Here is a 25,866-nt window from a genome sequence, read left to right as displayed (position 1 = left end):
AAACGTACATTATAGTTTTCATATCAAGAAGTTTAGACCTTGTTGCGCAAAAAGCTGAGAGACTACGTAGTATGTCAATGTGCATGATCTATATATATAATATAGTAGTTTTTATGGAATATGTTATCATCCATTAAATATATGTTTTCTTTTAAAAAATTGTTAAAAGAAGTAATTATTTTATAGAGTATCATTACATATAAAGTATTACCATATAGATAGATCTTTTTGTACTTTAAATAATTTATTTTAAAATTCTAAATCAATACTGAATATTTGTTATTATTCAAATAATACCAAATTCAATATAATTTACTTAATTTTTTTGCTTTGCTTGAAATTATAACTAACAAACAAATTCGTATTTTTATAAGACAACTGGAGATGAAATACTACGTCACATAAATAAAGAAATTTTATTTGAATATAAAACAGAGACTATCATAATATTTATACATTTCTTTTTTAATGATTAATGACATTTTATATTAGATACTTAAAAAAAAAATTAAAAAAGATAAGAAAAAAATTAAATATAAAATAAATTAAAAGAAATTTTAAAAGAAATTTTGATGATACATCACATTTTATGTTTAGCTATCTTCAGATCTATTTTCAATTCCAACAAAAGATTCGATTTCTCGTATAAAACTTAAAACTACTTTCGAACTATCGATCGAAATGTGTACTCAAAGCGTTGGCAAAGTTCCTTCTAATGAATTCTTTCCGCTCATGGGATTTGCTGCCTGTAATTCGAGATGCAGATCGATGTCTGTTTTCAATAAGAAAAATAACGTGTAAAAAAAATCGAAATATGGGGGACTTGAAAAACATATTAATTGTTTTCATGAATCATTTATCAAAAAGTTTTATGTCTCAAATATATTAAATGCAATTAGAAATTCTTCAAATTTGAAAAAAAAAGATAAAGAAAAATATTAAAAAACACGTTGTTTATTATTAAAAAATAAAAAATATGTTTATAAAAATATTAAAAAATTGTTTTTTAAATGGATTAATAATAAATTTTAATAAATACAAATTTTATTGATTTTATTTATAAAGTATTTATACAAGAAATCTTTTATGAAAGTATGCTCAATAATGATTTCGATCTTCTTATTCTATAGAAAATCGATACTTAAGACGTATGGTTCATCGAGAAAGACCGTCTAGCAAGCATATTATGTTAAAAAGAAACGACCAGCCACGATTCGTGGATAGAGGGTGAAAGAGAGAAGCCGATAGAGTCCATCGATCGTCGACAGCAAACACGCGCGCGCTCGCCGAAAAAAGGATCTGAAAACTCATCTCGATAATAATCGAGAGAATTATGATTGTGTTTCTATAGCAGTTTTGTATTTTACACTAACGTTTTAAAAATTCGATTCCAAATTGTAGGCGCGAAATAAAATACTCAATAAGATATCTATAGAGAGAAAGAGAACAGTAAATTACAGGGCGGGTCTTGTCGAGGAAAATCGATGAGGAATATACGGAGAGAGTATAGAAACGAAGCACGATAGTATTCTAGGAACATTCATTTGTCGCGTCTTCATCGACGACGCGCGATCACTTCCGCTACTGAATCCCGCGCACATAAAAGAGCCACCATTTTCACGCTCGTGATCAACATTAACAGTTATAAACAAGAAGAATTTGAAGGAAATAAAACAAATAATAAATATTACATACCTCGCGCCGTCTCGAAGATATATACGTTTTCTTCTGTAACTTATCTCCCAGGAGCAACCCGATGACTCGGTGATCCTGCTGACGTTACGTATGTATGTTGACACACTCAACGGTGCAGGTGGTGATAACAACGACGTTGGTAGTAATTGGTAATGGTGATGTAGTAGTGATGATGCTGGTAGTAGTTGAAGATACGAAAAAAATATATACGTGTAACGCGACTGCGCCACTGGACCGAGTGAAACTGGCTCGAAGCGAGTCTACTGACTACTAAAGCGACGTGGTATAAACCGTGTGCGTTCTCGTCGCGGTGCTACCGTGTACTACGTGTTGCTGCTGCCAGAGCCACTACCGCTCTATCCGTTCCACAATCCGACCTCTTCTCTCTTCTGCGTGTGCCTCTCTACTCTCTACCATCCCTCCGAATCCACACAACCTTCGTACAAGCAGCGGCGCGGGGTTGCCGCTACCAACATCGCCCCATCGTTTCGCAGCGCTGAAGGATATTTTCAAACGTATATACCTGCAGAAAACCGTTACTATTTTGCATCGTTGCCCTCAGTTTTATTCTATAGTTATAGAAATGATAAATATTGTATCGCTTCTAGATAATGTTACTAATCATTTTCATTATAATGATAGGATTAAACAAAAAGAGATGAAGCCAAGTAGGATTAAATCGAAAATAATCTAGAGAATAAATATGGATTAATGCCTCAAGATGAATATATAAAATTAGTAGAGGTTTTTGTTTGATTCGTTTAAAGGATTAATATTAACAGAGAGGCAACGATTATTATGGTTAGAAACACATATAAATTTATATTGTATGAGAAAAGTATAAATCGATAGAAATGAAAATACAAATAAAATAAGATATTATAAGTGATAGTACAAAAAATATATAAGATTTAAATTGAGAAATTTAATTCATGCTGTTATATTTTATAAGTTTATTTTTATCAATATAATTACGTTAAATTTTTTTTTATTATTTAAAATTATTTAAAAATTATAGGTAACTTTGCTCACAATATATTTTGTATAATATGACATTATCATATCTGTTAAAATACAAAATTGTTCAATTTTTATGTTTATTTATTGAACAAGAAATAAAAAAAATAAAAGCAATTTCAAATTATATTACCAAAAAAGTGATAATATATTTTAATTAATGTCGTATTTTCTATGTAAACCATGTTACTATCATTTGTAAATGTAAATTTGCCACGACACACATACATTACCTGATAACTTGTCTCTCGTATCTAGCAAACGATTAATCTCTGTAACGTGGTGATTAAACTACGACTGTGTGGGCAAGAATATCGATTCAAACGAATCAGATGCAAAACATATACGATATTCGTGTGCGTGCAAGTACTTACATGAGTCGAGGAACGGTTAAACCGTTATGGGGACAAAAAAAGCGCGCTAACCAACTTCAATGTTGACCAATAGTCGTGGCACGTTTCTTGTTCAACCTACACATAAGTGAATACCTACAGATAAGTGAATTCTGGTAAAATTTTTTGTCGTTTAATACCTTGACTTCAAAAGTCAATAGGAGAAGGAAAAACAAGAGAATAACTAGATGAACGGAATGCTCGTACCATATATTGCGCGAGTATGTTTTACCAGTATCCTCCTTTTCTTGGAATAATAACAAAAAACAAGTTAGATCTTCTTCCTTGCCATGCTCTTATACATTTGTTGGTTCCTTAATTGCCAACAGAAGTGGTTTCTCGCTCACAGGACATATCTCTAGATTGATCTCTTTTTAACTTATACATTGAAATGCTTCGACCTTCCATACAATTCAGTTTCACAATCGTGAGACGATCAGAAGAAAAATTGCTGCACAATTCATTGCTCTGATAATGAGTTTAAAATTTCTTAATAATCAGAAAGTGAATTTAAAACAAATATTTTACGATTTTGTTATGGATATATCTTAGATATTTCATCGTATTTATGAGATAATAAATCGTTGAAAAAAAAAGAAATATTATAATATTATTAAAGTCATTTTAAAAAAAAATTAATAACATAAAAAATATTTTTTGATAATTTCTTTAAGTTTATATTCATTCTAATACTTTATAAATTGATATTGTATATATATACATTGAATATAATAAAAAAATATTGCAAAGTATTAACATGACGTCTCTGGGTTAGCAGGTTGATATCGAATAAAATGAAGACTTACACGCGATCATACTACGTATATACGGTTGATACGCATACGAGAAATGGTTGTCAGAAGTGACACGGTATGAGGGAGTAAATCACATCGGCATTAAGACAATTAGATGGAGAACGATGGGTTCACTTCAGTTGGTTGACATGTCTTGGACAGAAACAGATGTCTAATATGCCTTTTATTTCGACTCCGTAATCATACACGTATATGTTAAACACTTATTCGATCCACAGGACGTACGTAGGATAAACGCATGGGCGTCGATGCGAAGCATTAAAAATGAGGAATAATATGACACATATTTTAATCATATAATTTTTTCATTACGAAAAAGTTATATATAAAATTTTTATTTAAAATATGTGTAAATATTACCTCAAGAAATGTAAAAATGTCCAAAAATATATACATAAATTTAAAGTTGTATTTTATAAATAAATTGTTAGCGACGACCATGTGCATGATACAATTCAAAGAATATATATGCATGCAAAAGTCTATTTGTGGTCGTGCAATTGTACGAAGGAAATGAGATCAAGTTTGAGTGATTACAGCAGTCGAAGAGAAGAGGAAAGAGACAGGGAATGGAGATAGGACAGTTCAAGAACCGAATCTACAGATTACCAGCTGGATAAACTGGAACAACTGGAACAAACGAAGTACCAGATTTTTACGAATACTAAGTACATCGTTTTTTTATTAATATTTAGATTATGAAAATATATTACGATATGAAGGTATAATGGATTTTTTTAAATAATTACTTTGAAATAATTACACAGATCTGATTAAGATTGCTTTCAAAAATAAACATTTATTTCAAAATTAATGCTTACCAGCTGTATCCTAAAAACTAAGATCTATCCTATACACTGACTGTGTTTAGGTGTTATTTTCTTAAGATTTCTTAAGAATTCATTGCATTATTAAGTTGTGTACAATTTTTTGTCTGTTTGTGTAGTACCGTAATAGCTTTCACAGCAAAATTAAACATTTTCTGATTTATATCATCACATGATTTTCTTGCACACATATATTACATTCAAATGACGGTACCAGAATGTATTTTGCACATATGTAATATTTCAACACTTGAAATCATGCTTACATACTGGTTCACGTACTATTTTTTTATCACCAAACTTAAATCGGTCGATTTTCATTCTCCTATGTCTTGATAAAGATTATAATGATAGTACCGCTAAATGGTGATATCACATTTATGGTTCGGAGTATGTACTGTTTGGTCAGTTTAGAAAAAAATGTAACACAGACCTAAACAGTTTCTTTCGCAGATTGTACCAACTCTCCAAATGAGGTTTCCAAACATTGTCGTAATTCTGCATAACTTACGACTAATACACTCTGTTCGTCCCGTGACATCAAACATATCTATAAAAAAAAAAAAAAAATATTATTTATAAATACATATTCAAAAATAACAATAATATTTTAATTATTATTTTAATTATTTTAATATTATAGTATTAAAAGAATTTAATTAAAAATTTTTTTAATATCTTATTTTTTATAAAAAATTTAAATTGTTTGTAAAAGAAAAGAGATAGAAACTATTTTCGAAAAAAGCATACTTTATCCTGAGAACCTGAGTCCAATTTGTTTAAACAAGATACGACATGTGCCATATCTAACCATGGTCTTCCATCAGCTGCTACCTGGTGGAAAACATAATCCCTAAATAATTTGAGCATATATCGATCACCCGTCTCTGCCCAAGTAGGTTCCATATTAAGCTCGGGTCTTTCGTTAATAGTAGCCAATTTTACAAGTAACTTAAATAATCTTCCATTTTCCAACTCCTTGGCAAGTTCGTTTTCTAATACATCGGATCGGAGTTGAGCTGCGTCTAATTGCGTATAAAATCGTGCTCCAATCATTGGCATGAGATCTGTTACACTTTTTCGTGCTTGATTAGACAGTAAATACCTATAAAATTATATACATATATAAGCACACGCGGCTATAAATATGAGCAATATGTCACTCTATATTTTATCGAAAATTAAAGTCTTTCATATCAAAAATAATTTCATATAAAAAATATTTCAAAATTTATATTAATTATAATTATAATATTATAATTAATTATTTCAAAAAATATATTATATATAAAAATATATATAAGAAATTAAAATATATTGAATCAAATCATGAAAGAAATATTATTTTTGCATTTTAAAAATTAATAAATAAAATTAAAAAAAAATAAGATTTATACAAACAGAATAAGATTTCGAAGATCCGTGGAATAGGAACGTGCGACGAGTTCAAGAGAAGCTTGCATGTTGTCGCGATGGACGGCAAGGAGACTGCGACATGCTAATGCCAACACCAACTTTCCTAAAGCAATTAAATCTTCTTGTTGGTAATGTGGTATAAGCGAAAGTGGATTTGATGAGCTTCCATCATAAGTAACAACATCTGGTATAGCTGCACAACTTAGACGAAGTCTTGTTCGCGATGTGAGTAACACTTTTGTAGGATCTAAACATCTGTATGCCAACCCTAAATTATAAAATAATCATAAATTTTATATAATTATCTATAAAATGAAGCAAAATATATAATAATATTATTAATAAATACAAACCAGCAGCATGAATAACACGAAGAGCGGCAGTGAGTTGAATTATATAGCTCCATATAACACTTTCTGGTAGCATACTACTATGCTGTTGCCTCAAAATAGTATTCTTAGTGTGGCTATAAGGTCGAGGCGCATTTGGATCTGAGGAAAATGGATCTGTATAACCATTTAATTCGGTTGCTGAGAAATGTTTGGTTAATAATGTTTCCGATCCGGGATGGTAATCGTAAACAAATATCATGGCTAAAATAATAAAATTGTTTTACAGAAACATATTTATCAATTTTCTTTTAATATATTATAAATACAAGTTACAATACAAACAATTATCACCGAAAGCCTTGGTAGTAAAAACTTCTCTTAATTGCACCAAATTTGTATGTGATAAGCGTTTCCACATATCAACCAGCACCATACATTTTGTATTAGCAAGTCTGAAATCTAAAAACATATTAAATGCTTATTTCAATACCAAACATTTTTTATTTATATATTGTTTTTTATTTATATATTATAAATAAGTAAAATTTATAACAAGATAAAAATATTTACCGTGTATACGTCGTAAACAATAACGTGTACCACTTTTAATACTAGTAGCTTTGTAAGTTGATGTTTGATATCCAAGAATTGTTGATGCAGGTTTATGAATTGGTTCCAGTGGGCACAACTCATGATAATTATCTACTTCGTTTGGTAGATCGGGAAATCGTACTATATCAGGTTGTGCTAATGTTAAAGCATTTTTTTGAAGAATGTCCATTCTTAAACTTTCACTAACAAAAAAACTAAGTGCTGCTTGAGGAGGTGGGGTTGAGGGAGCAGAAGAACTATTAGATGATGGAGGTTTTGTAGATTTTATTGGTTGGAGATGTGCGGGAGTTCCTGGATAGACATAGCCTATCTGACCTGCCCCCACATTTCCAATCTGTTCATAAAAGTATTCATTAATTCATTAATTAAGAAATAAAAAAGATTTCATTTGAACTTCTAAATTTGCTTACAGTTTCAGTTCCATCTTCTGTTCCAACAGTATCTGTTACTGCATTTCCAAGATAAAAATAGGTAGTACCACCCACATTTTCTTGTGAATGATAAGAATTATTGAAAAGATTTGGAGAACTACTGTTGCTATTAGTAAGACCTCTTCCTGGTACAAATTCTGGACTGGCAGTTACCTTTTTCTGTGAATCCAGAGAAAGATTTGACAAATGTTTGGTAATAGTAGTGGTACTTAGAGTTACTCCAGGGCTTTGACGATTCTATAAAAAAATAGATAATAAGAAAATAAATATAAATACATTACTTTATATATATGATTTTTTTCTTCAAATAAATTTTAGATGAATAATGTAGATGAATAATACATTACCATGTAGGTAGCAAGTTTGGACTCCAGTGGAACTCCATTCGTTTGAGGGGTATATGTAACAAACATTGATGGGTCCATCTCTGCTTCAACCACTGCATTTACTATAACACTTAACCCTCACTTCTATTTTCTGTATTTTTCTTCTTGCAGAAAATCCCTTCCCTCCTGTTTTTCTCAGTGGGAATTAACAAATGTACTTTATTTCAATTATATTTCCTTATTAGACAAATATATAATTCGATATCAATCTCCAAAGCCTATAACATATTTTATAAATAAAAATAAAAAATAAGCATGCAATTAAATTTTACATATAACTTTCAACTATTATTTAATATTATTTTGTAACAATAGCTATAAGATTACATTATGTTCATAAAATTATATATAAAATATAAATAATTAAATATGCTTTGCCAAAAAATTCATTCATTTGTTATTGTATACTAAAATTCAAAATTAAAGATATTACTATGTTACATATAATTATCATTATGTTATTTATAATAATTTTTATTATATACTTATATACATCATTTTAATTTTTTCAAAAACATAATATTATTAAACAAATAATTAATATATGAAAAAAGAAAATATATAATTGGTTTTTTAAATATATAACAATTAATTAATTTTATTTATATTATTTTAAATTTTGTTTGTATTTGTTTGTATTCGTAAAATCATTTAAAAAGTCATGCACAAATTTGATAAAATATACCGCTTGTTATAAATGAAGCATCAACTTGCCGCGTATGATTTCAAAAGAGTAAACATAACACAAATTGTTAATTCTGAATGAAATTTCGAGTATGATGAGTCTAGCTCAAGTTATAAAAAAAAAGGAAAACCGAAATGAACAAGTAGAATCGCACGTTATAGCAATGGCAGCTGATTTTGACAATACAGCGAAAAAGACGCACAGGATATAACCTTGACTCCACGTTATTGCTGATATGAGGTATTCACTGTAATCACAGTTTCGACAGAAAGTTCGAATAATTGTGCAACAAAGGGACCAAAAACAATAAATTATGAGAACATATTCGATAAAACGCGTACGAACAGTACGCTTAGCTAACATAACCATTTACACTGTCACTGATGTCGCGTCGGTGTACGGCGCCAAAATTCCGATCTTTTCGGTTTGTGATGCACCACGATAAACACGCGTAATAAAAAACAACAATTAAAGTGATGATTGATAACAGCCTGACCGTATTATAACATATTTCCATCCAGTAGACTTGAGTAGACACAGGAGAAAGCAGCACCAATCTGATCTAATATGTTTATGGTGTTCTCCCTTTGCTTCGGCTGCCTATATGTATTTCTCTTTCTCCCTCTCTTCCTTCCCCACCCCCCTCTCCTGTTCATCGTCCTTCGATCGGAGCAGCTGTCTCTCTGCCACAGCTTGTCTCCGGGCGCGCGAGTCGCAAAACTGTATATTTACGTTTCGAACACATTATGAATGATCGCATTTCGAATTATTACTGTATTTTTCGGATCTTCGGATTAATATTTCTTAATAAGAATGAATTATTTATAATATTTTCGATACATTTAAATTCTTCTAATACATTATTAAGGAAAATCGATTATTAAGGAACAAAAACATGTCACGATTTAGTTGGTATAATACCGTGTAAAGTGTACAGTGTTATGTTATTGCGCCGCATTTAGAATATTTATATTAATACATAATCTTTTATGATTGATTAACATTTTAAAAAATATTTCATTTGTGATAATAAATATAACTAATAAATATATATATATTAGATTATTATAATATATATATATTAATTATAATCAATGAAAAAAATAAAAAAATATATATATTATATGTATATTTTTTAAAAAGTTAATTTCAAATACAATTTCAGAGTTAATATTATTTTTATTATGAAATAATTATAAGTATGCTTTATTTATTCTTATATATTTAAAATGCATACTATAATTAGATTTTTTTGTATTTATAGTCTTTCTTTATATTTTATTTCTTTTAAGATATTTTTTTTATTTTAAATTAATAATAAATATTAATATAATACAAATATTTATAATAAATATAGAAAACTTTTTTCGATACTCTAGTCTTTCTGATTAATCCATTCAATTGCATTCTTGTATCTGTTGGCAATCCTGATCAAAATACTTTTGATTATTACAGACTTCAAGTATCTGATTGTATATAGCAATTTAGAGTATCGAGAATTCGAGAACGTGCAAATTCTCTCATATTTAATTATTATTGCGATTTGCGTTTATTAATAAACGTTGCAATTTAAATCAAAAAAACTTAATAAAACATTTTATAATAATGATTATACCTGTACGCTGTTTTACCTGTGGAAAAGTGATTGGTAACAAATGGGAAGCTTATCTTGGTTTATTACAAGCAGAATACACGGAAGGGTAAATATTAGGTTATTACAAATGAAATGATTTAATTTTTAATAAAATTGATTTATAACTTTATTAAAAATAATAAATAATTAATCAAAATTTGATTCAACTAATTTAATATATTTTGTTTATTTAAAAAGAAAATTAAAATTTAATTACAATTAAAATTTGTAATTAATTGTTATTAATAACTTTTTGATTCATTTTTAATATTTGTATTTGATAATTTAAGTTATTAACATCAATAGTGGATCATTTATTCTTTTAATGTAGACAATTATTTCACTCTATTATAACAATTTTCTGTTAAATTTATAAGAAAAAAAGGCGAATTTTAAATAAGATATAGTTTGTTATAATATATAATTTATTTTTTTTAACAAAATAATAAAATGTTATTCAATTGTATTTAACTATTTTCAAGTTTTAAATTAACATGCAATAAATATTATTTAATAATGAACATTTAATTAGTAAACTGTGAATTGCATTTGTGAAGTCAGCATTTGATATGCAACATGTATATTATATATATATAATATACATTTAAATGTTATATATATGTATATATACATATATATATCTTATACTAAATTGAAAAAAACAAAATATAATTTAAATGAAATATATCTACAAATAATATAACTTATATGTTATTATTTATATTAATAAGAAATCTAAGTTGAATTGTGTAGAATTTATAAAATATAGTAATATATAAATAAATTATAAATTTTTTATTATTTTTTAGGAATATTTCCATATTTATCATATTGTCATATATATTAAGATATAATAATTTATCAAAAATTATCAATATACAATTATCAAAATATATTGTATAATATATCTTTGTTACAGAGATGCTCTTGATGCATTGGGATTGAAACGATATTGCTGTCGTAGAATGCTTCTTGGACATGTAGATTTAATTGAAAAACTCTTGAATTATGCACCATTAGAAAAATAAAAATGTAAAATTTTATATAATATTAAGATATTATTATTTATATAAAAATATATTTTTTTAAATTATGTGAGAATAGATAAAGAAAAGGAATAAATATACAAATATTATTGTAAAATGATTTGTATTTAAAAATCGTAATTATTTTTTTTTTACCAGAAATATGTAAAAATTTTTAACAATGGTATAAAAAATCGATTGATTTATAACAAGTTCAATAAAAGTTGCTTCAAAAACATGCTTTTTTTAAATATACATTCATATTAAATGCAACACAGAAGAGTGAAACATTTTCTGTATTGTGAATCACATGTATGAAATATATAATGACCTGCTTAGACGTTAAATATTACAACAACATATATCATATAATACAAACCATATAATGTATGTTATTAAATTTGGAAAAAATGAAGGTTATATTTTGAGATTCAATTATTAATTTATAAGATGAACAAATGAATATATAAAAGTTTTTTATATAATAATAATTTTTGTCAATTTTAAAAATTAATATTTTTGACAAATATAAAACTTAATTTTTTTTAGAATAAATTTCAAAAGATACAATTATACATTCAAAATAATATAATTTTTTCAAACATAATTTATGATTATTAAAATTAAAAATTTCAATTTTATTAAATAAATAATATCAAATAAATTAATTAGAACGTATTGCTCCAATGTATATTATGAATACTGTCAATTTTTTTCAGTCTAAATTTGCGAATTAAATATAATGGAATATACTATATATTATATTTTAGGAACAAAGTAAATCACAAGATACATTTTGAAACTAATTTATCATCCGATAATATTTAAAATCTTTTCATATAACCTTCTCTAACATTATTTATTCTGTAAATTGTTCGCGTGTATTATTATTACACCGAATGTCGGTTTTTATATTTCATTATCCTTACAAGAATTAAGTTCTGAAGTTCTTATTTGTATATCAACTGAAGTTCTGTTGAATTTTTTTATCTTACTAGAGCATTTCTTGTAAGCATACATTGCGTCTAAATTTCTGATATATATTTAATTAAAATTCTGATTATATTAATCTTATAAAATAAATTATTTTTAATCCTATTTTGATTTTTGTGATTGTCTTTATCAAAATAATAAAATTATCAGAAATTTATTGCATTAAAATCTTTTAAATGGTTTCCAAATTCTTTCGAAATTTGGAACAGCAATACCTAAAATTCTATATATATGTGAAAAAAATTTTCTTAACTGTATAAATTAGCGATTTGTATCAATGCACTACGAGATCCAAATACTAAAGCCATAATGCCAATAATACAAATGATTACGTTCTTCAATGCTACCCAATTTCCTGGTCCAAAACCAACGTCCCAATAAGTTACAGTTTCGACAAACACAGGAATTAAAAGTCCCAATATTGAAAAACAAAATGCACCGATTAATCCAATAAAAGGTTCAATAGTTGGTACAATAACAGCCAGTAAGACTATAACATACAAATAATAACTTGTTAAATTAATTTGTTATAATATTTAAGAATTTATAATACACTTTATAACAAAAATTACATTAACAATTAAAATACTCACCTGCTCCTGTGACCATAACTGTTCTTAAAATATAATTTGCCAACATTGGTTTTTTTTGGAATCGATCTTTTATACCGTTCCATGCAATGTCAAGGCAAACATAAAATTGTAATCCAAATGTACAATAAACAGCAAGAGCTATTAAAATCTTTACAACTTGAGCTGGTCTAAAAAAAATATAAAAAATAATTATACAAAGCATTATTTAAAAATTACATTATCTTATTGTAATTCTTACATTTCTTCTGTTGGTAAATTTAATGTTATACTATCTAAGGTTTCATCCTGATATTTTACATATCCTAAAAATCCTAGTAAAATGTATATAAGCGTAACACCGGACATTCCCTTATTTAAAACACCGCAAATTCCGACAAAATGTTGAGGTGTTTTCATGTTATTTTCCAGTGGCATTACAACTCCTAAAATAGTAAATTCATATTACTTTCTCTTAAATGTAAAATATATATATTATTTAGAATTTTTTAAATAAGTTAAGCAATACCTATTGCTTCCATTGCAAATATAGTTATACTGAAGAATCGTGGAAAATCTTCGATGGGTGCAAATAAAGGTACAGATGTAATAGGTGGCATATCCCAAACTAAATAATAAAAAGTTATTCCTAAACCTGTTCCCATAAATATATTAGCCACCATGGAAACAGGTGCAAGATATTTCAAATTTGGTATCCAGCTAAGCAATATCATTGGAATTAATAAACAAGTTGCCATCAATCGAAGACTGAATTCAGCAGATCCTTCTTCTTTATAATACTTAATGATTTGATTAAAATTTGCCGCAACAATAACTGTGTACACACTGCAGGTACCAAAGTATGTTGCAAATAAACTAATCTGTATTAAATACCTAGAGATAATATATTACATAATTATTTATCATTAAAATTGTGATTTTTGAAATGATTTTATAAATTTAGATATATTTTTATTTTATTATTATAATATTTTACCTAATAGGCTTTGAAAATTTCCTTCCCCATTGTGGGCCTGTAGCAAACGCTACTTCTGCTACATCGGCAAAACTCATTTCTGTGCGCCTCGTTTTATAATAAAGGACATGTGCACATTTTACCTAAAATATTAATTTTATATTTATTTGTATTATCTAAAATACTAATTATTTTTTTTATTGTATTATTATTTTGATATATAATTACCAAAATATATGCGCAATGTGTGCATACAAACGCCACCAAGACTGTGGCAAATATACCGACAACAAGTCCAGCATTTTTGAAAGCTATTGGCATGGATAATATACCCGTTCCAAGAGCTGCTTTCAATAAATGCGTTAATGTATCACCATCCCTGAAAATTATTTTTACTTATATTTTTATTATTGATTACTAGGTATTTTAAAATAAATATATCATTTATATTTATATAATGAAATATACAATATAATGTTAGATATCGATTATTTTCTTTCAGTTAAATAGAGTAAATAAAGTATACGACATAAATGTGACACATTATAAAAATTAAGGGTATCAGTGCATTAAATATTTTTTAAATTGTATTATCACGACTTACGTCGTTGGGTTATCTACTCTTCGTTCACTGAAAGGGTCGAAGCTTTTTCCGTCACCCTGTCCAGTCTCCATATCTTGTGGAGCGACTTGCACTTTGTATCTGCAAGGAACATATATATTAAAATTATAATACTGATATTAAATAAATTTTACTTTATTTAATATATTTGATTATAGAATTAATAATGTTATTTTCATCTTTCATGATAATATTTTTATTAGGATTTTTTAAAATAAATGATCAATATAAAAAAAAATTCTTACTTAAATACACCATCTTTCACGTTGGACCCATCTTGGGGTAAGAAAGTGTCCATCTCTGTCGGCGCTTTATTGTCCTATAAATAAATATTATATAATATAAATAATAATTATTTGCATTATTTTTATAAAATAATTATATTTTCATAAAAACTTACCATGATGTGTGTGCGTATTTTTTTGTTTAGCTAATAATATGTTACCTATAACAAAAAAAACATGTATTACAAAACAATATTAATATGTAATATAAAGATAAAAAAAATGAAAGAAAAAATTGAAAATTTGAACTCAAAATTGTTTTAAATAAATTTTATAAAAATTAATAATAATTTATTTAATATATTTTAATAATATAAGTATTTTATTTAAATAATAATAAGTTTTATCGCAATTGTTGCAAATTTGTAATTAAAAAAAAAATGAAATAATATAACTGTCATAAATTTACAGGCTAATTATTCCTTGATTTACATACAAAATTATGAAAAATAAGATCACTGTTGTTTTATTTACTAATATTCCGCTTTATTATATTTATTTTATTAATTTTAAACTGTCAAAACAATTGTATGTTTTGAGTAAATAGAAATCATGATTAATTATGATATATTTCATTATATTAATAAAGTTTAGTCATTATTAAGATATTATTATTGACAATCTGTCTCGATATTATATATATAAAAATCATAAAAGAATATGATATAATATTGTTCTGTTGTATACAATATAATACGGAGAATATATTCTTGTGAAAGCTTTTTTTTTTCAAGAGTAAATGTATAAAATAATATCTTATCAACAATTGCTAAATGCTAAAATACAATCAATATTTTAATTACTAATAATAATAATTACATATACGTATATCTGATGCATAATACAAAACAAAAAAATATATTCTTTTTTTTTTTTTTCATTTCATTGAATTAAGAAATTAATTAAAATTTAAGATTAAATTGTAATTAAGATGGAAATCAATATTTTTTAAAATATACATAGATATCAAAATAATTAAATATCTGATAAAAAAAAATTTTTGATATAAAAAGATATTTATTTTTTTATTTTGTTTAATTATCTTAATCTAATTTAATTATATGTGAGATTTTTTATCATAATTTCGCCATAATTAAAATACAATAATCAATATTTTGAAAGTTACTAAAATTGTAAAGATTAAACATTTTGTATACAGTTTGTGATATAAAATTAATGAATATCTTTTTTTTTATCATTTATTGCGCATAAATTGTTTTAGGTGTTTCTTTTAAGTGTACATATTATATCCCATAAAAGGAAAAAAAAAGTCTTAATGTAATGTCACTTGTGTGATTCATTCAAACGGAAGAAAATTATCATACACATGTTGTCTTTAAAAACGTGCTCATAAACCAATTCTAATATTAAATCAATTTTAATTTATTCATTTATAATTTTTTCATTCATTTTTTTAATTCATTTATTTTGAAAATTATTATTAAAATAAAATCTTAATACAAAAACTAAAGGAACAAATAAAATATTAGAAATATTGTTTTTTTAATTTTTTCATTTATTTTTTAAATTTCATTTTATTGAATTTTATTTGAAAATTTATAATCAAATAAAATACAAAAGAATATTTCTCACAAGTTTTCTTTTAAAAAGAAATTATGTAATCTTATACAAATTTTATACGATTAGATATTAAAATATTTAAAAAGACGAAAAATTATCATAAAGATTTGTTTTTATCGATTCGTTAATGATCTACGACGAAGTATCATTACGTAAAATATCATCTTAGATACTTTGGCCTTGCGACTTGTGGTTCTGGATTTTAATGACGCGGAAATGCAGAAATATGGATGGCACACAGAAAGAATTAACACAAATGTGTAAATGCTATTCGACACATTGTCAATGATTATAATTATGATCTTAAAAATCCACGTAAAACAATAATTAAATAAAAAAAAAAAAAAAAAATGAAAATATTGATCAAAAATATTTTTATAAGAATTTCATTTCAAATTTCAAAGAGATTTCAAAATTTTTATAATAATTATATATAAGATCCAAAAAATGTTTGCAAAATTTTTAAAAATAATTTTAAGATTTCAAAATTTTTAGGAAAATTAACGAGTTTTAAAATTCATATAATGGTTAATTCTTTATTTACATTTTTTTTTGCTTTTTTTCAAGTTTTTTGAAATTCTTTAAACAAATTTAAACTTCTGATTATTTTAAAATCTTTATGATCTCTTTGAAATCTTGATTGCTATGAAACCTTTGGATCTTCCTTGAATCCCTGATTGCTATGAAATTTTTAGATTCTCATTGAACCCTTGATTGCCCTGAAACCTTTGGAACCCTCTGAAACCCTTTATAACCCTGAAACCTCTGTAACTTTTTTTTGAACTCCTAAAATCTAAGATATATTTTGGTATATTCACTATATTAGAATCCTAAGATATATGATAAATAAATATAAAAATACAATCAATAGATAAATAATTGTAGCGATAATTGATTGAAGTACTCTATATATTATTATTATTATTATATAAGGCAAATAGTTGTTTTTTTTTACAAAATAAAACGATTTTGAAAAATTACAGCAATTGTTATCTTAAAATAAATAAAATTATGTTGATCGTTTAATTTGATTAAAATGTATTTATTCAAATGTATTACAATTGCACAATGTTAAATTTAAAATCTGTATAATAATTATCTTGGTTGAAAGGTCAACGGATAAAAGATCTTTTGTTTGTTCATGATACTAAAAATATTTTTACACAGCTTAAACAAAGGCTGTCTCTTCTGTCAAATTCGTGTTGTTTGATTTTTTCTTTTTTAATTGTAACTTACAAATTATATATTATAAAATAACAAATAAATTTAAATTCAACTTAATAATATCTTAATAAAATGTTTAATTGAAATAAATGTTTAAGAAAAAAAAAAGAAAAAAGAAAAAAAGAAAAAAAAAAATACCGATTCATCAATATCATCGGTTTATTTATTTGTGAAATGCATCAGAAAAACAATGTTCGTAAGTGAAACCATAGGAAATTGTTTCATTGAGAACGGTATTCAATGTATTCATCGATCATCCTTGACGTAACTCCGGACGTTGTCCTCAAAAATATAGAACTGTTGCCAATTTGTGATATATCCACAGATGCACATGATGAATCTAATAATAGTTAGAAACGATCGCCTAAATTCTTGAGTATTATTTTCTGCAGTAATTTTTTATTAATTTTTTCATTATAAAAGAAACAATTTTCACAATGAATCTGATATAAAAATATTTTATATTAAATTTATACTTATTATTATATTAATTATATTTGTATAAGGATAAAATAAGGAATATTTCAAGTAAATATAGTAGTATCATTGGTTAATGACTTTGAATGATATATATATATTGAGTATCAGTGTTGCATGAATTGAAACCTCACTCGCCATCGATCGTTTAATACAAGATAACCATGAAACCGGTAGGGCAACTTCGATTCATGACATCTGGTCAAATTAAATCGTAAATCGCACATTTATCTTGCGAGACAATTTACACATCGGTAATATACATTCTTTTATTACATGAGTTATGTCACTACTCATTGTGTTTTATTATTTTTGTGTTTCTTTTATTTCTTTTATTTGAAATATAATTTTAAAAAATATATAATTTAATATTACATTAAAATTGTATATAATCATTACGTGCAAATAATTTTATGCCTGAAATATTGGCTTCAATTTCGTGTATTTTAAATTTAGAAATCTTTCATAATATTTCTATGTATAATATAATTTTAATTGTTACGTAAAACATAAAATATGTTTATAAGATTAATTTTTATGTTTCTTATAGCAGTAAAAAATTTAATATATTTATATTACAAATTTCTTTAGGTGATTTTTAGAAAACAAGATAAACTAAAATGATACAGTATAATGTATTAGTAAAATAACATGATGCTGTAAAAAGCATGCCTAGCAAACATAAGTTAATTGTGCGGCTGCATTCAAAGACGCCTTACGAGGCACCAAATGACAATATGGTATCGTCAATGATGCCGTCACAAAGGTATTAATTAAAATACAATACCCTGAATTTTTAACAGAAATTATTTGTTTAGAATTTTAAAGTGAACGAATAAAGTATTTCTTCGAAGAACTGAAGAATGACTCGAATTATTTAATTGAAGAATATTAAATAATTTTATGGTTTGAGGTTAAGATTGATTGAAACATGTGGCGTACAAAAATGTTCAGATATGTATTTAAAATTAAAAATGTAATATGATATATTTTACTCTATTTTTTTAATAAATATATTGTTTTAAATTTTTTAATTTTATATTTTGAATGTTACTTTTATATAATATTATAAAATAATTTAATATCAACAGTATTCTTTTTTATTCTTGAATATGAAAGGAAAAGTGATTGAAAGGATTGATATCGCAAAATTCCTTTTGAATATATAATTACATGTTTCATATTGGAAAGACTGAGTTCCCTGTAATCACATAGCAATTTTATTTCATTTGCATGGTATTCGAAAGATTGCATATAAAAGTGTAATAAACTCACTGATGTTGAATTTATATAACATTACAATTCAGCTTAATTGTTATTATAGTATAACGTGATGAAGTTTGATAAAAAAAAATAAAATAAATATGAATTGATAAATTATTTGTACATCTAATTATTTATAATAAATATAATGTAGTCAATGATATTTCACTAAATAGAAATTATACATGTTTCGTGAATAAAAAAAAAAATTATGTAATTATTTTGCATTTAGTTTGATAATGTATCTTCGTATTTTTTTTCTATTTTTTTTTTTTTCTTTTAAAAATCTTTTAATTACTGAAACGTTTCAATAATATAATATCATCGAATGACGTGAAATTAAGATAACGGAACTGATATTAATTGCACCGACAGTTCTAGTAATTCATGTTGGAATTAATTAATCTCTAATCTATCCTTGTTAAGGCGACAATTAGGAGAATATGCGTTACATGGAAAATTAGGTCATTCAACTTTCAGAATTAACCTTTCGTTTATTGTGGTTAATTTTTATGGTTAATACCATTATTTAATTAGTAGCTAATTTTATATGTATATTTTGTGTGTGTGTGTGTGTGTGTGTAAAAATTATTCAGAATTGAAAATTACGTAAAGTGGAAAATCATGAAAAACTTTATTTGATTTATATCTATAAAATGTAAATAATAAGATAAAATTTATGTTCTTGACCCGTTATTTGACTCTTGAAAGTTATCTGAAAGTAAGTTACAGCGATAATTTTCGCAATAATTTATGTTATGTTAGTTATTCGTCATCAAAAATATACATATGATATGCGAGTAATAGATATACGTAATTTTTTTTTTAAATTGCAGTAATATTATCAACAGTTATTCATTTCTCAAATCAAAATCTCAGTATCAAACTTTGTACAGTTATTCACTGTTCATTTCGATGCAATTAATGTAATTGATGCTTACAATGTATCAAGTGGAACTAATCAATGTAATTGGATTTATAGAATCGTTTCATATCATATAATTAGAGAAAAGATTTTTTAGATTTATACTATCAAGTTTGTTTAATTAATTAAAATTAATAATATTAATTAAAAAAAAAAAGAAATCAAAAAATAAAACTCAAGCAATGACAATGCATAATTTTTTCGTTGCTTTATTCAGCGTTTTTTTTTTATTGACTGTGTTTCTATTAATAAGATGTGTAAGATGTTTATCTTGTTCGATGGCATTGTCATTGTCACATAAAAATATAATTTTATCATATTGTCTAATACGATATAAGTTAAAAATTCTTTTTTTAATTTTTATTTCGTGATATTATTTAATAACCATAAATTTAAGATGCGAGTTGTGAAAAATATTGCAAATGTTATAAATCATTTATAGTAATTGATATCTTATGATAAGTATAATGATAATTCAAATAAATCATTGATTTTTAACTTATAAGTGATAGTAGAGCGATTTTTAATCAGAATAGCAATCAATTAAAAGCAAGAAATCAATTAATAATGCTTTTAATATTATTTCTTACTCTTGAATTAATTTAATCAAATAAGCAATAAAATTATTTACAAATTTTTATTTTCGTATAATTTTAATATAATCCATCATGTTATATTTTTGTATATTGTATTTTTCCTTCATGAAAATAATTGAACAAAATTTTAATTTCAAATAAATTTATATTTAATTAAATTATGAACATTTATGAATTTATAAACATTTGTAGGTGCAAAAATATATAGTAAAATATCTAAAGTAAAATATTTATTATAATATTTAATGAATGAAATAAATTTCTATTAAAATTTTATTTCTTTTTATTAGAAAAATATCAATTTATGACACATAAATATCCGCAATCTAATCACAAACAATTGGATTTTCCACTGTTTTATTCAATTGTTACGAGATTTATGATCCAAAGACGACGAGACGACACTATCAAAAATACATATAGATAAATTATAAACGAGAACGTGATAATAATTTATAGAGAGATCGAAATATATATTGTATTATGGATATATAAAATTGTTGAAAATATTGAAATATTGAAAATATAAATAATTTTTATCATTGTTGAAAATGTATTTTACTTTTTTATGAAAAATATATACAAATAATACAAATAATATTATGTGTATATATACATATATATATATATATATATATATATATATATATATATAACATTGTATATAATAGTTTCAAAAAATATTTACACAAAATTGTGTAAACTTATTATAATATTTATTTCATTAAATCCAAATATGCAAAATTTCGAATTATTTAGTAGTATTTTTATAAAAATAAAAATCATGAAAATGAAATGTTAATCTTGATAAAAAATCTTATTGAAAATAAATTAATAATTATATATAATTATATTAAAATAATATTGTAAATACTTTTTGTAATCATTATATATATTCTTCATTTTTTTCAATACTATTTTAATACTTCATTTTATCTTGATAACATAGTCACATGTGCTTAGAGACACGTGTGGTAATAATATATTCACCTGTATCGAAGTTGATTGCTCTGAATGCATTTGAAAACTGGGTTACCTCGGTACTAAATTTTCTAGTTCGTTGTCATGTATGTAGATGTCAAGGTTTGTATGCGTGATAAATTCCTAAGTGTTAGTCTTGCAAGTTTATTTTCAATTAAAAAAAAAAAAAAAATTATATATTTCGAATAAATTAATTAATGATCGAACGACGAAATTAATTTTATTTATTTTTAAACCATTGGTACCTAATAATTAGTTCAGTGAATCATAACCTTAGATATAAAGTGTGATTGTGCGCGCGCAAGCATATGTATTTAAGATCTTTATATACATACATATTATTATATATGTACTACATATTTTTCATTATTTTTAGTTTAACATTTAAATTTTATAAATAAAAAGAAAAAAAATTTATATAAATAATCAAAATAGAATAATAATTTCATGTAAATGCATACAAAAAAAATCAATCTTGTTACAGTTATATAAGATAAGATTGATTGTAAGGTCAATGAAATTATTCATAGTACATAAAGATTCTTGACACTTTTGCGTTCGACCGGTTTTCTTTCGAGTTCAAGGAGGTCGATACTTGCCTAATGTATATATACATATACATTTAGAATTATCCCTAGAAATTTCACTTTATGATTTTTACTAAATGTATTCTTTTGTTGTATAAATTTTGTTAGATAAAAGTTTATTCTTAAATATTTTTTCTTAAGAATTTTACAATTGTCAAGATCACTGAATATAATTTATTTAGAGTTTATTGTATGTAGAAGGTCGACTAAATCTTTCATGCTATTCTGAAACAGGATTGGCCAGCCTCTTCTTTCGTTCCAAGAAATATCTCATCTTTTCTTAATGCATCTGCCTATAAAATTTGGCAATGATGTAAGAAACAAAAAACTATGATTCTTTTAAATTTTTTGTTATTTATAATGTAGATATTCTGAATGATTATAATTTAATTAAATAATAAATATGATTAATAATTAAATATAATTATAATCAAATAATAATTTAGCTTGATTAATAAAAATTATAAAATTCGATTTTTGGAAATATAATATTAAGTAAAAATCTTCAATAAAATATATAATTTGTAGAATCTTGTATTTAATTAATCATCATACGAATATAAAAATCTAGAATAAATATTTATAAAATGAATGTGTTTGAATGTTGCATTAATTATATAGTTTTAATAATGTGTTTATTACAAATAATTATTTCAAATTTAATTAAATCAAAATTATCTTATTTTTCACATTAAATATTTAATAAAAAAAGAAATATAATTTATTCTACAGTAATCTATTCGATTTATTATAATTTATTATAATATATTGTAACTCATTATTTGAGTTATCTCTTTGAACGATAAAATAAGAAGCGGAAATGATTTTTTATATTATGAAATGTGTGATAAAATAGTTGACACTATCATGACGTGTCAAATATAATAATGTACTATTATAAAAAACATGAGTTACAAGAAAAATCGATTTGTTTCACGAAAGGGGTTAAGGAACGAATTTGCTTATAGTATAGAGAACAGCAGTTTCGATGCGCAGGTCCGAAATATCGACACGAAGTTACATCATACAAAGTTACTATGGATGGAACTGCTATCACGAGCCATACAAGTCGCGTCCACACAACTTAGCACCACGTGCTCGTAACAGCATGTTTATACTGATGAAATACACTCTTAGATTTATTAGTTTACATATTATCTGAATTATTTTTTATAGGAATTTCCAAATTTAATATTTTTTTTTTCTTAATTAACTTTCACTAATTGATTATTCAGGAGATAAATAGTTTTAGATATTTATTAATAAAATAATTATTATGTTATTAGTAATATAAAAATAACTATAACTATAATTAATATTACAAAACCAATAATTTGAAGTTTCAAGTTAAAATGAATTTGAAATTTGAAATTTGCAAATTTTTTCAAAAAAATATGTAGATAACCTTTGCTGATCTAACCTTAACATCAGTTAATGTTATTTGTTATTTATAGAAAACTCATAAATTCATATTAAAATAGTTAAAATAACGGAAAAGAGAATTCATGGTATTGTAATACCGTTCTCTTCTTTGAATTTTATATATACTTAAATATTACCATGAATATAAGAGAATTTACAATAAATATATAATAACTAAACGTAGCTAAACGCGCGCGAAAATCTTAAAATGTATGTTGATGTTTGGAATTTAACAATAAAGAGAATTTAATAAAATTTTATATATCGATATGTTACTCAAATTAGCGTAACATAAAATTTAAGAAAATAAATAATTCATTTATTTAATATAACAAAAACATATTTCGTAGACTACTTAATTAATTTAAAGCATGTTAATAAATTTTAAAATAAATAATAAAAATTTATGAAATTTCGATTATATCAATCGATTGTTCACGAATAATATACTTTTCAAAAATTTAATTTGGAAATTGATCAATTGCAAATAATTTGATTATTATTTTCTAAATTAATTCTTATCTATTTTATATTTTAAATTAAATGTATGAAATCTTAAATAGTGCTAGAGGGAGCGAGTATCTAATAATGGATTTCAAAAGTAAATTGAAGGCTACATGTACCTGTCGTTAGGTATAGAAAACGTGCTCCGTGATTTTATGTTGTATAAAGATGAACGTGGCATGAACAAACGGATCCCTTGATTTGATGTTATTTCATTTCTGGCAAATGTTAGTTTATGTGCTGGATTAATAAATTTATTGCGATGCGAATATGGCACTATATTGTGATTCACAGCACACCGAGCGAGTCTCAACGTAACACCGTACACTACCGCGAACAGCGACTGAAGGAGACTGCCGTTCAGACAAGAATAAACGGGAATAAACTGAAAGTTTTTGTCCCCGGAAGAGCGTCCACTGCGTTTCATCAACCAACCGCCAGAGGTCGAACGTCCTACGTAGCAATCAGTAATCAGAATTTTGCTTAAGTATTTTTCACTATATTCAAAATCGATTAAATAATTAACTATATAAATATTGAAAATAATTTTTTTATATTTCTTTTTTTTATCAATATTATTATCAAAATTTAACTTTACAAAAAAAAAATAACAAATATTTATTAAATGAATTCATTAAATTTGATATTTCATATTCTCATTTCAAATTTCTATATTGGAATTATTTTAATAATATGTAAAATGTATTTTTTCTCATTCTAAACAAAATTATTTTATATATTTATCATGTTATCTATGCCTTGTCGTAATTTTTAAATTAATATTTGCTATTAGAGGCGTGGTTTTCGTGTTAAGTTAATTCAACGAACACGTGGTAAGGATCGTATGATGAAATCCTGGCCGGCATGTCTACAGCTACGTGTAAATGTATATAATGACGCAATTTAAAAGATCAAAATATCAATCAATTACGCCAATAATCAATAAAATCTTTAACCATTTAACTATTAGTGATAATATTATAAACTAGTATTATGCAAGTATCATACAAAATGTGTATTATTTCTTGCATCATTATTTATAAATTATTTTATCTGTATCATCTGTATTTTATCTGTATATGTTGTAAAATATCATTGTAATTATAAAGTTATGTATATTCTTATCTTTAAAAAACGTACAAAGATATTAAATAAAGTTTTATCGAAACACTTGATTGTAGAAAAAAATTTCATTACAACGATTTAATGGTACCATTCATGATATAGTATGTAATCGAGTATGACATCGATTCATTGATATCGAGAAAAGTGATAATCGATAAAATATAACAATTCATTCAAACAATGCAATTTTTTGATCAATTCGGTAATTTCAAATATATATGTTACTTTTCAATATTATCGATTCATGAAAATTATCGAATTTTAATATATTAGATATATATTAAAAAGGATAAGTAAATTGTAAGAATATTCAAAGAGAGATCTTTGAGAGAAAAATTAATAACACAATTCTCTTCGTCAGAATGGTCATATCATTTATGGAATTTGCAAGCATCATGCAAAAAAGAAATCTAACCGTATCATAAGTATTCATGGCGTAATTTAATAGTTATGTTCAAATCAATTTTGGAA

General features: G+C 24.8%; 4 protein-coding genes across 8 annotated transcripts in view; 1 reads left to right on the top strand and 3 right to left on the bottom strand.

The window, feature by feature from the left end:
* LOC122716810 overlaps positions 1–1,661 on the top strand; it is a 40,836-nt gene extending 39,175 nt beyond the window's left edge. The window contains exon 4 of the mRNA XM_043940226.1: positions 1,131–1,661. Coding sequence (XP_043796161.1) covers positions 1,131–1,231 — 101 coding nt within the window. The 3' untranslated portion in view covers positions 1,232–1,661. The remainder of the gene's footprint in view (positions 1–1,130) is intronic.
* Positions 1–2,091, bottom strand: part of LOC122716809 — a 38,955-nt gene extending 36,864 nt beyond the window's left edge. Inside the window, exon 1 of the mRNA XM_043940225.1 lies at positions 1,696–2,091. The gene's annotated coding sequence lies outside the window, so the exon portion shown is untranslated. The remainder of the gene's footprint in view (positions 1–1,695) is intronic.
* A 2,607-nt stretch (positions 2,092–4,698) lies between these two features.
* On the bottom strand, positions 4,699–9,204 carry LOC122716897 (PAN2-PAN3 deadenylation complex subunit PAN3). Of its 5 annotated transcripts, none has more exons than XM_043940391.1 (9): positions 9,105–9,204; positions 7,885–8,141; positions 7,517–7,774; positions 7,065–7,440; positions 6,837–6,953; positions 6,516–6,755; positions 6,148–6,430; positions 5,497–5,851; positions 4,699–5,296 (listed from the first exon to the last, which is right to left on the bottom strand). In XM_043940391.1, exons 2-9 carry the CDS (start codon positions 7,960–7,962, stop codon positions 5,180–5,182), a joined length of 1,824 nt encoding a protein of 607 aa, XP_043796326.1. In that variant the 5' UTR covers positions 7,963–8,141; positions 9,105–9,204; the 3' UTR covers positions 4,699–5,179. The 5 variants fall into 5 exon arrangements, with proteins under 5 accessions (XP_043796326.1, XP_043796324.1, XP_043796325.1 ...); XM_043940389.1 differs by having other exon boundaries at positions 8,811–9,152; XM_043940390.1 differs by having other exon boundaries at positions 8,821–9,152.
* Positions 9,205–11,948: 2,744 nt separating this feature from the next.
* On the bottom strand, positions 11,949–24,623 carry LOC122716758 (proton-coupled amino acid transporter-like protein pathetic). The gene is made up of 10 exons (XM_043940123.1): positions 24,390–24,623; positions 14,827–14,871; positions 14,672–14,745; positions 14,409–14,507; positions 14,033–14,183; positions 13,826–13,947; positions 13,358–13,722; positions 13,091–13,274; positions 12,853–13,019; positions 11,949–12,749 (listed from the first exon to the last, which is right to left on the bottom strand). Exons 2-10 carry the CDS (start codon positions 14,827–14,829, stop codon positions 12,508–12,510), a joined length of 1,407 nt encoding a protein of 468 aa, XP_043796058.1. The 5' UTR covers positions 14,830–14,871; positions 24,390–24,623; the 3' UTR covers positions 11,949–12,507.
* Positions 24,624–25,866: the final 1,243 nt, after the last annotated feature.

Source organism: Apis laboriosa, unplaced genomic scaffold, assembly GCF_014066325.1.
Source record: "Apis laboriosa isolate Shangri-la unplaced genomic scaffold, ASM1406632v1 scaffold49_cov149, whole genome shotgun sequence".
In the NCBI taxonomy this organism is placed as follows: domain Eukaryota; kingdom Metazoa; phylum Arthropoda; class Insecta; order Hymenoptera; family Apidae; genus Apis; species Apis laboriosa.
The sequence above is the reverse complement of the archived record's forward strand: the minus strand, read 5'-3'. Positions and strand labels throughout refer to the sequence as shown.